This window comes from Dermochelys coriacea, chromosome 15 (genome assembly GCF_009764565.3).
Source record: "Dermochelys coriacea isolate rDerCor1 chromosome 15, rDerCor1.pri.v4, whole genome shotgun sequence".
Classification (NCBI taxonomy): Eukaryota; Metazoa; Chordata; order Testudines; family Dermochelyidae; genus Dermochelys; species Dermochelys coriacea.
Genome location: NC_050082.1, coordinates 19,666,081 through 19,680,341, shown reverse-complemented (window position 1 = coordinate 19,680,341; position 14,261 = coordinate 19,666,081). Strand labels below are relative to the sequence as shown.

The 14,261-nt window shown below is 38.9% G+C and overlaps 1 protein-coding gene across 13 annotated transcripts in view; it reads left to right on the top strand.

Annotated features, from left to right (window-relative positions):
- LOC119843876 (splicing factor SWAP) overlaps positions 1–14,261 on the top strand; it is a 92,733-nt gene that overhangs the window by 36,238 nt on the left and 42,234 nt on the right. For all 13 annotated transcript variants that reach the window (XM_038373796.2, XM_038373794.2, XM_038373802.2 and 10 more), the window contains 2 exons: positions 5,389–5,557; positions 11,031–11,264. In XM_038373796.2, the coding sequence (XP_038229724.1) occupies positions 5,389–5,557; positions 11,031–11,264 (403 nt within the window). The remainder of the gene's footprint in view (positions 1–5,388; positions 5,558–11,030; positions 11,265–14,261) is intronic.

The following is a 14,261-nucleotide window of genomic DNA, read 5'->3' as shown; positions in this document are numbered from 1 at the left end:
TTTTTCCACTTTAATTGATTTTTGTATTGAAAAGTTTAGCTCTCTCAAAAATGTTTTTCCCTTTTTCCAAAAGGTTAGGTGGATTTTCATATATAATTTGTCCTGTATCCTTGTATTATATAGTAAAGCACACTGTTTAAGTGAAAGGGTCAACAAAGAGGCAATGTACATGAACAAAATAAGTCTGCTTCAACAACAGACTTGGTATGAAACGTTTTTGACCACCTTGCATAGTTAATGAGTCACATTAATTTGCTATCTTTGAACATCTGTATTCAGAGGAAACAGGTTATAAAGCCCTTGCCTATCATTCTAACAAACTAAATACGTGTGGAAGTTGAGACATTTTAGGTTATGTGTACTTGGGTTTTTTCTTCCATTTCTCTAGTGTTCCTGGGTAGCTTCTCTGGAACTGGTGAAGAAAAATATGTTGATCTGATTTCTCACTCTATTTATTGCAGTAGGACAACAAGAGAATGCTAAACACTTGGTATTAATTTCATTCAAGGTGTGAGCAAAAGTAAATTACAAAGTTTGTGTTGCTATTCAAACTGATAAATTATGAAGACTTGACCTGCCTATTTAGTATTGTGAGACCTAACAAATTTTTTAAGTAGTTTAGATATCATTTGAGAAATATATTTTTACTTACAAGTCAGAATATCAATAATCATGACAGATCAAAATTTATATTAATTTCAGACTTTATTCAGTTACCTTGGATAATGCTACAACTGTGTATTATCAGACTTTTAAATCAATGTATATAAAATTATTGGGTTTTCTTTGCTAATGTTTACCTTACAGTTGTTTTCTAGTCTAAACTTAAAACCAAACGTGGAAACCTGAAATGGGAAAACCTTAAAGGTGTTTGATTTGAAATAAGTTACATGAACTTGTACTGTGTTGCTTTTTCAGTTCTCAGACTCTTACAGGATTAGTATTAGAGTGAAAAATATTGACTGAGTTTTACTATTTAAAAATAAAATGGTACAAATAACTTCTTACTTGGTCAACAGTTTTTAGGTTTGGCTTTATAGTCCTATAGAACAGGAATAACCACGGATTGACCTAAGCACCAAATGTAACACAGTTCTACAGTGTGGACTGTAGGCTCCCTTATCTTAAATCCGTCAACTTGGCATGTACTGACTGTAATGCCAACTCAGTCTCAGGATGTTACATCTTATTCCAGTCATTGTCAGTGGTTAAGCAAACTGAATAGCTGTTAGGTCTACAAAATTCAGGGACAAGTAATTGGCAACAAGATAGATAATGGAAGTTCCCCCTCCATGAGTGTTTTTGGGGATTTTTATGAATAAATAAGCAAAGAATGAATCCAAGCCTTTTTCCCCCATACTAAGTAATGCAGCTGTTTTAATGCAGTAACAGCCTCTAGATTCCATTAGAGTTTGAGATAAAGGGATTGGTCTAGTTCATTGGAAGGTGGAAATCAAGCATCCGCCTGTCAAGTCTTCCAAATCACTCCAGTATGATGAGAGGAGCCAAAGTTTGGAAACTTTCCCCAGTGCCTGTTACATTAACATTTAAAATGACCTTTGTTCTCAGCTTTCCTAAAGACCATGTGTATTTAAATTCCTTCATTCACCAATCAGTTCTGTCTCAAATCAGTTGTCTTCCCTGAATAATTAATTCTACCCTTCTCTACTTCATGGGAAGGCATTCTTAACAAATAATCTAAGGTCATATCTCTAGCTGTATTTTTTCTTTATTCTTGCAACAGGTATAAAGTTATTTACACCTGATTTATCTCATGGAGCTGCATGCCATAAACCAACATAAATTCTAATAATATCACTAACTGTATCAGATAAAAGAGAAACTGAATTTGCAGATCTTCCATTTCTGAAATGTCAATATAAAATCAAATTATTTTTATCCTTCAGCTTTTTTTATATTTAGAAAATGCAAAAAATTATATTTTGTCATCATAAAAATGTTAATACTGCTATTTTATGGTACTGTCAAATGTTTACCTTCAGCTTTCATTTTATAATATTGTAAACAGTAACTTGAATGAAATATTTCCATAATTTTCTGGAAAACTCACTTTTACTTGGAGAGAGAATCTGATAACTAATAGAGGTAAATAAACTGAAACTGCATGAAAACTAAGTGGAATAGAACAGGCATCAACCTGTTTAAGTTTTTGTACATATTAGGCACTAGGTCTGCTACTGCATATCTATTGAGAAATTGCTATAATTTGTTTACATTTAAGAAAGCTGGTGAGGATATTTTCAGTTAAATTCAATTTTGTTGAAATGTGCAGTTTCATCAAAGCTGAGATGTATTAGTTGTGGTGATTTTCATTGGGAAGCTTTTTTGGTTCAGAGCTCTCTGGTGACTTCTAGAGAGTGAGAGACTCAAATCAAAAAGCTCATGTTCTTCTGAATATTGTCCCTATGGGTGCTCCACTTCAGTGATGAATGCATCCCCTGCATTTTTGATAAGAGTCTTTTGGTGGTAGTATCCATTTCCCCTGTGCAAGTGACCCATACTATGGATATATGGGATTGCATAGGCAAATCATCTTTAGTTTCTTCTCAACTGCCTTCAGTCTGATACAGAGGGTTGAGACTGCCAGCTTCACGTTTACTTAGCATAGTTTAGATAGTTGTATATAGTTTAGTTCTGGGTTGTCATTTCCCCTCTGTTTGTGTTTCATCATTTGAGGGGTTATTTTGGACTTTTTGTCATCGGGGGTATGCCAAGATCCTCAGGCATTAAAAGTTGTCTTTTCTATGAAGAAGCTATCCCAGTTAGAGGTGGACGTTTTTGGATCTTCAGTGTTTGGGAGATCCCATATACCAGCAAAATATAAGATCTGCTCCTCGTTCAAAAGTAGATCTTGTGAGAGCAAGGAAATAAAATTCGAGCTCTTGATGACAAATCAAGCCCTAAGACCAGCTTCTGACCCTGGATCCAAGAATTTTCTTGTACATCAGCTTCTGAGCACACTTCGTGCCCTGTCTACCTCTGGGTCCCGGTAACTGAGCGCTGGGGGAGGTAGCCGAAGATGGGTCTGATTTCCCCCTGAGAGTGGCCATGCATCGGAAGAGGAAGTCTTGTCCCTTCCTAGACCAACCAGGACGAGCAGCTTGGAGCTCCTGGCTGGGGTGCTCCCAGCAGCATGGGGTGGGGGATCAGCCCCAGCTGCAGAAGCTCAGCAGCTGCTTCTTCAGAGTCCAGCTCTGAAGGCAGCACAGAAGTGAGGGTGGCAATCACGCAACTCCCCTACAACAGCTTTGTGACCCACCATGACCTTTCTTTGGGTGGGGGACCCCATGGTTACAACATTCAATATTCAGATGTAAACATCTGAAAACATTAAATTGACTAATTTTAATATCCTCTGGCCCTGAAATTGATGAAAATGGACTTTGAATTTGGTAGGGCCCTTCCCCTAAGGAGGTGACACCTCATACTAATATCTCGTCATCGTCTGACATTGCAATGCCCCCACCACCTTTCTTGGCTGATGTGCTTCGGATCCCTTAGTAGAGGTCCAGGATTCCTTTCGTAAATTGGATGTTTTACATACCTCTGTACATAGGGCCCTTCCTGTCAATAAAACTTTGCTAGAGCCTGCCAATACCATCGAGCAGACTCTACCTACATTACCTCCAACTTGTAAACTCGCTGGCAAAAAACAGTGTCAGCTCAGGATTCAGAGTTTTATTTTCACATCTAACATCGAATTCCCAGGTAGTCGATGCAGGTTAATGAACATGGTAGGCGACACAATATTAAGCTTGACTTCTTTGGTCATAAGAGTTATTCCTCTGTAATGTTACAGTTCAGAACAGTGAATCATCAAGCGCTTATGTCAAAATATGATTCTCTGAATTACAATGAGTTTAACAGCTTTATTGAACTCTTGCCAGAGAATCAGCATGAACAATTGAAGACCATGAAGTGCAACTATTAGCGAAAACACTATTGCAGGCCTCCTTAGATGTAGCCTGTACTGCAGCCGGGACCGTTTCCACTGCGATCATGATGCGAAAGCATCTTCGCTCCAGTTGTCCATCTTCATTAGGGAGGTACTGTAGAGGACCTTCCCTTTGATGGTCACTAGTTTTCAGAATGTACAGATGGCTCACTTGACATCTTGAAGGATTTGAGGGCCATTCATCGGTCCCTCAGATTTTTTTTTTTTACACCTGTAGATAAAAGAGAATGTAGCAGGTCTCAAACAGCATAGAGATCTCACCCAGTTCACTTTTCTAATTTCCATAGACCACCTGAAACACCAGCTAAGCGACAAGCTATTCAAAAAAGCTGCTGCCGCCACCAATTCATCTGAGCCACCCATGTTGTCTAAACGTTTTGCATTTGATGGTTTGGTCAAGAGTCTGAACCCTCTGCTTGATACCATTCTTCAACCTACCTTCCCTCCCCGGGACACTTTCTTGTTTTCAGTCTTCATGGGGAAGAACATCATCTGATATATGGATATTGGAGGTCATAATATCTGGTTATTCTGTTTTTCACCTCCATTCCTTTCTCATATTCCCTCTTCTCTGTCCCTTGTTCAGGGACCCATCTCACAATCAGTTGCTGAGACAAGAAGTCACCTCCCTTCTATGCTCCCTTCCACTTTCTTCCCCTGATCACAGCCAAATCTGTCAAGATCATGACAATGTGGCCTTTGTGTTTCATCAGTAGTCAGTGGGGTGCGCTCAATCTCTCTCTCCCTGGAATTGAGACATAGTCATTTCAGCTTCTTATGTTCTGCATATACAGAACACCATGACTGATGACCTCAGCAGACATGTCTCCTAGAGTTGTAAATGGGAGGTGGATTCACAATTCCTCAAAATATTTCTAACCTTGGGGTTTCCAAAGTAGATCTTTTTACCATCACAGCCAACTTGTGGTAGAGCATTTTCAGTGATGGATGTGCTAGAACTTGCACTTTTCTCTCCCTCTTTAAACAGTGCTCAGGCTTGTTGATCTTCAGAGTACTTGATTTCCTAGGCTTTTCCTGTGCGGGTTAGTTAATAGGGTAGGAGTGGATTGAGGAAGAAGACTAAAATAAAAGTTAATTTTAATAAATCTTTCAAAGAAATAAATAAAGCAACAATAGTAAAAGTAGTTGCATGTGTCCTTACCCAGAGGAAAGATGCTGGAGTCATGAAAGCTATACATAAGGTCAAACAAAAGAGTATATTCTGTTCCTTTTGCAACACTTCGTCATTTTGTAGAAAACAATGACCTTGTCTTTAAAATGTTGTATCAGAGGATGAAGCCATTTGGATAGTCAACTTTATGCTGTGTTTTGTAAATGGATCGCATGTCATACATTGTTACTTTCAGCAATTAACTGTGGTCATTAACATTTTGAATTTCTCTTTTGAAAAGGTTGTATCTTTACCAGATGATGTTCCAGCAGATACTGCTTCTGACACACAGGGTGAAACTCAGTTTCTGGATGATCACACTTCTGAAGATACATCTGAGATGAGTGCTCCGGGAATTAAAAAGGATTCACCTGTCAGTAAAACTATCAGTGATGGTAAATTGGTGAAAGGTATGTTGAGACAGTTGGAAGATGAAGTCTTTTGTAGGTATACATTAAAAACAAATCTATAATTAGCAAGGAAAGGACTTCAGTGTAAAGGCATCCGAAAGCACCGAACTGAATGATTTGATTACTTTCATATGTCAGTGTGTCAAACTTTGAGTTTGAAACCCAAGAGGATAGTAACTTGAATGTCAAAAAGTTAGAGAAAGCAGAATTTTATATGGCTGAAAACTAGTATGTAAAATGAGCTGATATTTATAGACCAGTTACTTAATATTTGTGGATGTTTATAATTTTACATATCCGTACTGCACTTGCACAAAGTATAATTTCTAAATGTTAACAAATATGTTCTGGCTCACTCTTAAGTTTAGAAATCATGGTATAAATTTTCAGATGGGCAAAGTCCTAGCTTCCATATTTGTGGGCCTTTGTTTTCAAAACTAATGCTAGGTTTAAGGCCATGTCTACACTACAAAGTTAAGTCAACTTCATGTAAGTCAACATTGAGTCTCTGTTTTAAGCAAGTTGATCTTGGGTGTCCACACTACACTCTTTGTGTCAGCAGAGTTCAACCTCACTAGTAGGGCTTGCGTTGACGCACGAAGTACTGCACTGTGGGTAGCTATCCCACAGTGTACATAGCCAAGTGGAATTTTGGGTTGGGCTTGCAATGCCTTATGGGACCAAAACATTGGCACGGGTCGTTATGGGAACATGGAGTTAGCCTCCCATGATGCATTTACCTCCCTGAAATCAACAGCAAACAACCCAACCCTTTTTCATAAGCCTGGGTTACGCGCGCAGACGCCATAGTATGATAAGCATGGACCCCGCTCAGCTGTACACTGTTTGTGAGCATTACAAATGCCTTGCGCCTTATCCTTCACTATCTACACAGCCAACACAGGAGCTGCCGCACAGACCAGTATGATGCCACGCAAGCAGCCCTGCTGGAAGACATAGAACAAAGCAATTCGCAGTTGCTGGCGACAGTAATGCATCACCTTGAAACAGTGAAACAAGCACTGACTGGTGGGACATCGTTATGCAGTTATGGGATGATGAGCAATGGCTGCAGAATTTTCAAATTCATAAGGCCACTTTCCAGGAACTGTGAAGCTTTCCCCAGCTTTGAATTGCAGCAGTACTAAAATGAGAGCTGCTCTGACAGTGGAGAAGTGAGTGGCAATAGCTCTGCGGAAGCTTGCAACGCCAGACTGCTACCAGTCAGTGGGGCATCTATTTGGAGTGGGTAAATCTGTCGTGGGATCTGTTGTGATCCAAGTTTGCAGGGCCATCAGCAGACTTCTGTTAAGAAGGGTAGTGGCTCTGGGTAACATGCAGGACATAGTGAATAGTTTTGCCATGGATATCGCCCCACTGTGGTGGGGCGATAGTGATATACATTCTGTCTATTTTGGGATCAAGATCCCCTTGCCAAAGGGTACATAAACTGAAAGGGGTACTTCTCAATGGTGTTGCAGTTCTAGTGTATCACAGGGGCCGTTTCCTGACCATCCAATGTTGATGTCAGTGAAAGGTGCAGGACAGGACGTGTACATCTTTAGGAACACAGGTCTATTCAAAAAGCTGCAAGCAGGTACTTTCTTTCGAGATTGCAAAATAACCACTGGTGATGTTGAAATGCCAATCGCTATTCTGGGAACTCAGCCCCCTCCTTGCTCCCATGGTTCATGAAGCTGTACACAGGCAGCCTGAACTGCAGTAAGGACCCATTCAACCATAAGCTGAGCAAGTCGCCAAGGCTCTTGGGAGATGTCCAAAGAGCATTTTGGGATAGTGGTAGGATTGTCGCCAAGATTCACATGCAGGTCCTCATAAAAGCGGCATGTTTGTGGGGCAGAATCAGAAAGCCTGTTTGTCTCCCTTGTCTTCTGGTACACTTGCAGCAGTGCTGCATGAAAATAAAGGAGCTTCAGCATGTCCCTGGTGCAGCCCTTCTCTCCCGTGCCCCGATCTTAGCATAGATGTCAGCATTTCTTCTTCTGGATCAGAGTTCTACCTGCACAGACTCTTCTCCCCACACAGCAATAAGATCTACCACCTTCTGTGTACTCCATGCTGGAGCGCGTTTGCGGGCTTGAGTCTCTGTGATCAGCTGTGCTGGTGAGCTCTCCATATTGGTCAAACAGGAAATGAAAATTCAAAAGTTCCTGGGGCTTAACAGGGGAGGAGCTGTTTCCTGTGTACCTGGCTAACGTGCAGTGGAGTTGAATGCGCTTTCCAGAGTGGTCACAGCGGAGCAATGTGGGACACCTCCTGGAGGCCAATTTATTCAAATTAGACAATGCAGTCGTGTCAGTCCATGGATGTCAAATCAAGTGCTGCACCTCACGGAGGTGGAGTACAGAAGTTGACTTTACAGGCCACTTAGGTCGTCGGAAGGGACTCAGTAGTGTAGACACATACGGTATTAGATCGACTTAATGTGGCTTATGTCGACCTAAGTTTGTAGTGTAGACCAGGCCTACATCTGACTTCATGTGCTTCTAACTACCTGATTTGTGCCTGCAAAAGTAACTCAAATTTGTGGATGGTTTGTGCATTGGCAAAAAGAAGACTACCCTTATGGAATGTTCTCTTCCCTCCCCACCATTGATATCTGTTATATATTACCAACTTTTTCTGTACAAGAAACTGTACTGAATTGTTTTATGAACAATAAGAAACTGCAACTAGCCTCAAAATTTCTAATGATTGAAACAGTTTGTATCTCTCAGGATTAGTCTCTTTCAGATGTCTACTCTTTGACCATAAATAGCATAGAATTTTTAGAAAATTGAGTTATTCAACACTAGCCTGTATTTTTATATGGTGAGTGTTTTAACTTAGTGGAACCTTATTTTTGCCATTGCTAACTAATTTAAAAATGTCAGGACATAAGTCTGTTTTGTTTAAACTAATAATTGAAAACATTGGGCAAAATGTTGTGGATAAAATGGAATCTTTAAGACTTCTGCCTGATTATTTCATCTGGAAAATGCTGTAGTCTAGTTGAAACTGCAAATATTGGAAGTATATAGAGGTCACTTTCCACAATTACTTATCTCCATTTGCTGGAAGAAAAAGTCTTGCTGAAGGCGAGGTCTATTTAATGCTAGATGAATTTTCTGTATGTGAAATTTTAGCGGTTTGAGAACAATGGGGAAAATATGTTTTAAGACCAACCTTGCAAAGTCAGCTAATGGAGTTGAAATGCACCAAGTCTGTGTGGTAGATATATTTCCTTTGAAGGGCCTGTTTCCTGTGTTGTTGGCATCTATTTACTTGATTTATTGGGAAAGCAAAAAATTATTTTCCCCCTCTTTTTGCAGCTTGCTGCAATGATAAAAACACAGTAGGTCATAATTGTTCTTTGTTTTGTTGACATGACTCTTAAATTGTTTAACATATGAATTATTTCTAATGTACAATTTAGTAATCTTGTTTAGACAGGATCCGTGAACCTCCGCATGATTTATGCTAAACAAATGGGCAAATAGAACAACTAAACTTCTGTCAATGACATCTAGTGTCCTTAAAGAAAAAATCTTAATCCGAGAGTAGAGAGCAGATCATGAACCACAGATGTCTTCAGAAATCTGAAGTCCTTTTTTTATTGGGTTAATTGAAGACCTTACAAAATCGTCTTTGGAAGAACTGGGCTTTTGAAAATTTCTCTTCCACTAGATGCCAAAGGGCAGATATCAGACCCAAACCTTAGAACCTTCTGGGGGCTAGAGGGAAGAGACACAATGTATGGCAGTGAACACCTTCCATCTCCATACCAAGGTCTTTTAACAGGTAGTGAGTAATGGACCCATGCAGACAATCCCCTTTCTTCCAGAGGCTCCAGGTAATTATTCCTATTGACCTGTCCCCTTCCCTCTTCTAGCACTGCTTCACTCCCAGAGCTTTTTGAGCTCCCTCTGGGAACCTAGATCCCTTGGTCTTTTAGGGAGCCACAGTCACCTCCACTCCACTGCTATTTTTAATGCACTAGCTTGAGCACAGCTAAACTATGTCTGTCTGCCCATGCTGGGAAGCATGTTCCCAATTGCAGTATAGATGTATTCCAAGAGAGAGTCCTGGACTGCACTACATACCCCCTTAGGAAAACTAAGGCTATGTCTACGCTTACAATTTTACAGTGGCACAGCTGTACCAATACATTCCGCCATTTGGTCACACACTAAATTTAACCTGCGTATAGAGTCCCTAGAATTGTAGACATAGTAAGTAGAATTATAGATACAAAATACTTTGATTCATGCACAAAATATTAAGCCCTGGTGCCTGCAGGCAGAGGCAGCACGAGGAGCTAGGAGCTGAGGGAGGGGAGTTGCTGTCGCCCTTCCAGGAAGTTGAGCCCCCCTCCCCCCCGGTAAGCACCGCCCTGCACCCCAATCCTCAGCCCTGAGCTCCCTCACACCCAAACTCCTGCTACTGGGGGGTGGGGAGGGCCGAGACTGCCACAGCAGCAGCCAGTGCGACTGGCCCAGAGGCTGCCCAAGGCTGCCCAGGTGGCTCCCGGGCCAGCCGCACTGGGCTGCTGCAGAAGTCACAGAATCCATGGCCTCTGTGACAAACGTGCAGCCTTATGCATAGATAGCAAATTTTGCACAGCTTTTTGCTAAGTTTGTAAGGTATACAGCTAATGAAGGCTGTATTACAAATGTGTGCATTGCTTATTTAGCCATATGGTGAAAAAAGCACGTAATGATTTAACAGTGGTGTAGTATAGTTATTGCCTTATACAGGCCATTTTAGTAATGAGATTGAAATTTGGTAACCACTTATTTGCTTCAGTTTTAAGGTGTCAAGTTGTATGAAATGCAGAGGAGGAATGTATTTTTACCCCACGCAGCAAGGGTTTTAAGATGTAAAGTAAAAAAGCACAGCCTAATACTACAAATCTAGATGTCCCAAGCATTTTCAGGCTACAAACTTCATGAATGTATTTTTAAAGTTCTCCTTATTTCATCTGGAGCACACAATGTATAAATCATACGTAACCTTAAACAATAGAATTATATGAGTGTAGAAAACATTAGCATATGCTGGTCTTAAGCACTCAAATGCTGCATACTAAGTTTTGCAAGGAAGAGATTATATAAACAATGAGGTCTTTTATTTTGGACTAGATATAAAAATTAAATGTAGTTCTATTTAACTTTTTTTTGTGATGAATACTGAAAACAACATGTAAATGCATCTCTAATGAGAAGGCTGAGCAATTTATAGAAGCAGCTAGAAAACATTTTGGGGGGAGGATCAGCTATTTTCCCTTTCCCCAGAGTAGAGTGTACTGCTAACAGCACACTGTGTTTTGAGCGAGAGGATTGTAAAAATGGGGGAGACATGTTTCATCTTTCAGAAGTTAATCTGCAGATTAACTTAATTAAGCAGAAGAATTTAACCTGCTTTCCACAGTAGTGCTAGTGATATGTAAAAGTGTTGTTCCTTTATCCAACAGCATCATTTGCTCCAATAAGCTTTGCAATCAAGGCCAAAGAAAATGATCTCCTCCCCTTGGAGAAAAACCGTGTTAAACTAGATGATGACAGTGATGAGGAGGAGGAAGAGGGCAAGGAAGGCCAGGAGAATGCTAGCAACTCTTCAAATAATAATCCAACACTCGCCACTCTCTGTACTGCTGCTGAAGAGAAAAAACCTCAGCTTACCCAAGAGGAGTTGGAAGCCAAACAAGGTATGCTGTATAATACTGAAAATGATAAATTGCCTAAAGGAGTCTGAATTTTTTCAGACCTCAAAAGCATTATAAACAAGACTTGGTTTTACTTATTTTGGATCTTAACGATCTTTTCCGTTTTTGAAAACTGTTTGAATCTCTGATCTCTCTACTTCTCTGCTAATCTCCTCACATAGATTTCCCATACATTGCTGTTGTCAGTTTAGAATGTAAGGAATCAAGCTGTCATCCCTACCAGCAACAAATTAATACACTGGAGCAGAGTGACTTTATTAGTCCATATATTTCTTTGTTTTGGTTACAGCTCCTGAGTGAAATGTTAAACTTTTAGTTTTAAGGCTCTATTAACATATATGGACATGCCTTTCTTTGTAGGCTTTCTCTGTAGAACCCTTAATGCTTCCAGCTTTCTTCCAGTTATGTATCATACTCATAGTCTCTAAAGACAACGTGTTGCTCTTCTGTTACTGGTGTAATGCATTGCTATAAGCTTTTGTCTGTTGCTCTGTTTATTTTGTGTGTTTGGGGGCGGAGGAGATTTGAATGAAGTGATCATTTAAGGGGATCTGACACCCTCAAGCTATTTCACATTAGACGTTAATTTTATACAAGTAAATATGCTGACAATGTGTATGAACAAAGCACTGCCGAAGCTTGTTTTTAAAACTTTGCTTTTATATACATGTCAATATTTGTGGTTTCTCATATCTTTTTATCCTGCAAATGAATATTGTTGCTTCAGAAAATGTATCCTGGAATCGCTTAATAGCATATCCTTTTTGCATTATGCATTATACTCTACTGCAATGATGCATATCGGTCACAGATAGTAGGCTTTTGATATAGTAACTAATAAATATAAACATGGAATACAGTTGTTTAACAACAAGAATTGTGTACCACATAGAAAATGTTAGTCAGCCATTAAAAGGAAATGCATACCAAAAACTTAGCACAGCAAAAATATCCATCCAGCATCTGTGTAGAATGCAGGAAACGATAGTGAAAACTGAAAATAACTATACAAACAGTTATCAGATTCACACAATACATTAAAACTTTTTTCTCTAATCATTAGTGAATGTTGCTTGTAACCGTCGTATGTTTTAAAAAAAAAAAAGTGGCAAGCTGCAGAGCATATCTGTTTACACAGACTTTGAGGAGTGTTGGGTATAAAGAGGAGTGAGAGTCAGTGCTGTGATGAGAGCAACGTGGAGTGTGGTTTGCTTTTGTTTTTTGCTTGGATTATTACTTTTATCTGAGAATAAATTACTGTATTTATATTGGCAGGTTTCATTTTTCATGGCTGGCAAAGGTAGTTGGAGAATATGATGAGTGTTGTTTTATAAATTCTGTATTTGTAACTGCAAAAATATAATTAAAATAGTATTACGGAATGATGTATCTTTCCCCAGCACAAACTCCAGGAGATATGGTGCAATCTGAAAGAGAAAAGTTTCTTATGGCAGGAGGTCTAACTGCTGGGGCTTCTAGTACAAACCCCCAGCATATCAATATTTATGCCATACGTTACAGGTCATGATATTTAAAATATATATTTTAAATCTTAATTTGCTATTGTACAAACAAAGTTTGTCTCTATTTTAACAACCTATTTCAATGCATCTTCTGTTGTTGAATCTGCAGTAGTCTAATCCTTATCTTTGAATGTATTTTATTTTAATTGAAAGAAGTTGGTGATCAGCTTTAATGTGCATGAGAAAAAGTGTTTTTACTTTTTGTGGATATGAAGACTATTTTCACTTACAGGAATAAATTCTCTTCATCTAGCTTTTTTCTTTCTACCAAGTCTTATTAGGTTTTGATCTAAGGAAAATGTCTCAGTAGAAGCAAAGCACTGTAAAGTCTTTCAAGAAATGGGTTTCGCCCCTTATCAAAAGTTTCAAAGTATCTATTATTAGTGATTAAGCAACTACATTTCTAAACTAAAAATCGCTTTTATTTTGTAATTTCATAATTGACAAATGCAGTTAAATTACCATTTCATTTGTAGAATATCCTTGAATATATAATAGTAATGAAGATGATAGCTCAGACTTGCATTTGGCTACTTTAAAAGCTTGTCAGTACATATTAATATAAAGCTTTTCAATTAAACATTTCAAGTGTACAGGATATTCCCAGACACCATTTGGTGTTCCTGAATATGCATTATATGGAGGGCTTTCCGCTAAAGAATATCACATTTTCTTTTTCTCCTTCTGCCTAATCCCTTTCCTGAAATCCCCTCCCCACTTTAAATTTAGCCAAAAGTAATATAAAAATTAATATTTTAACCCATTGTATTTACATTTTGGAACTATTTTCATCTTTGAAGCATGCATTGAGACTATTTGATTCCTCCTCCCTTCCATTCCTGTACCACAGGGGAATTTGGATTACAGAAGTGCTGAATTTATTCTTATTGTAAGAAGTGAGATCTTAGTGTACAAATGATGGAAGGAAAATTGACTTAGAGAGTGATCTTTTGAGCTAAAAGTATTGGAACATACAGTATTTTACGAAATAATTTGTCGTTTTTGTGAAGACTGAGTGTAATCAGATCAAGTTAAATAAAGGAATAAACACTAAAAATATTACTGAGTTAGCCCAGTTCAACTCTCATAAAAATGAATGAGTATTAAAGGAGAGTTATTGCAAGAGTAAAAACTTCATAATGTGGTAAGTTACAAATACAGAACTCAGGTTTATTACTGGTATATTTGACATATCCAGCCATCACATACTCAAGATTTGAGGGCTTCAGTACCTCAGCAAAAGGTTATGGGCCGGCTACAAGAGTGGATGGGTGAGATTCTGTGGGCTGTGATGTGCAGGAGGTCAGATAGATGATCATGTTAGTTCCTTCTGACATAAAAGTCTACGAGTCTGTTATCCATCAGGAAAAAGCTAACTACTGCTGAAGCATCCAGTTGAATAAGGAGTTATTCGATGATCTGCTTGAGAATTCGATGCCCTTGCATTTGATGGTAT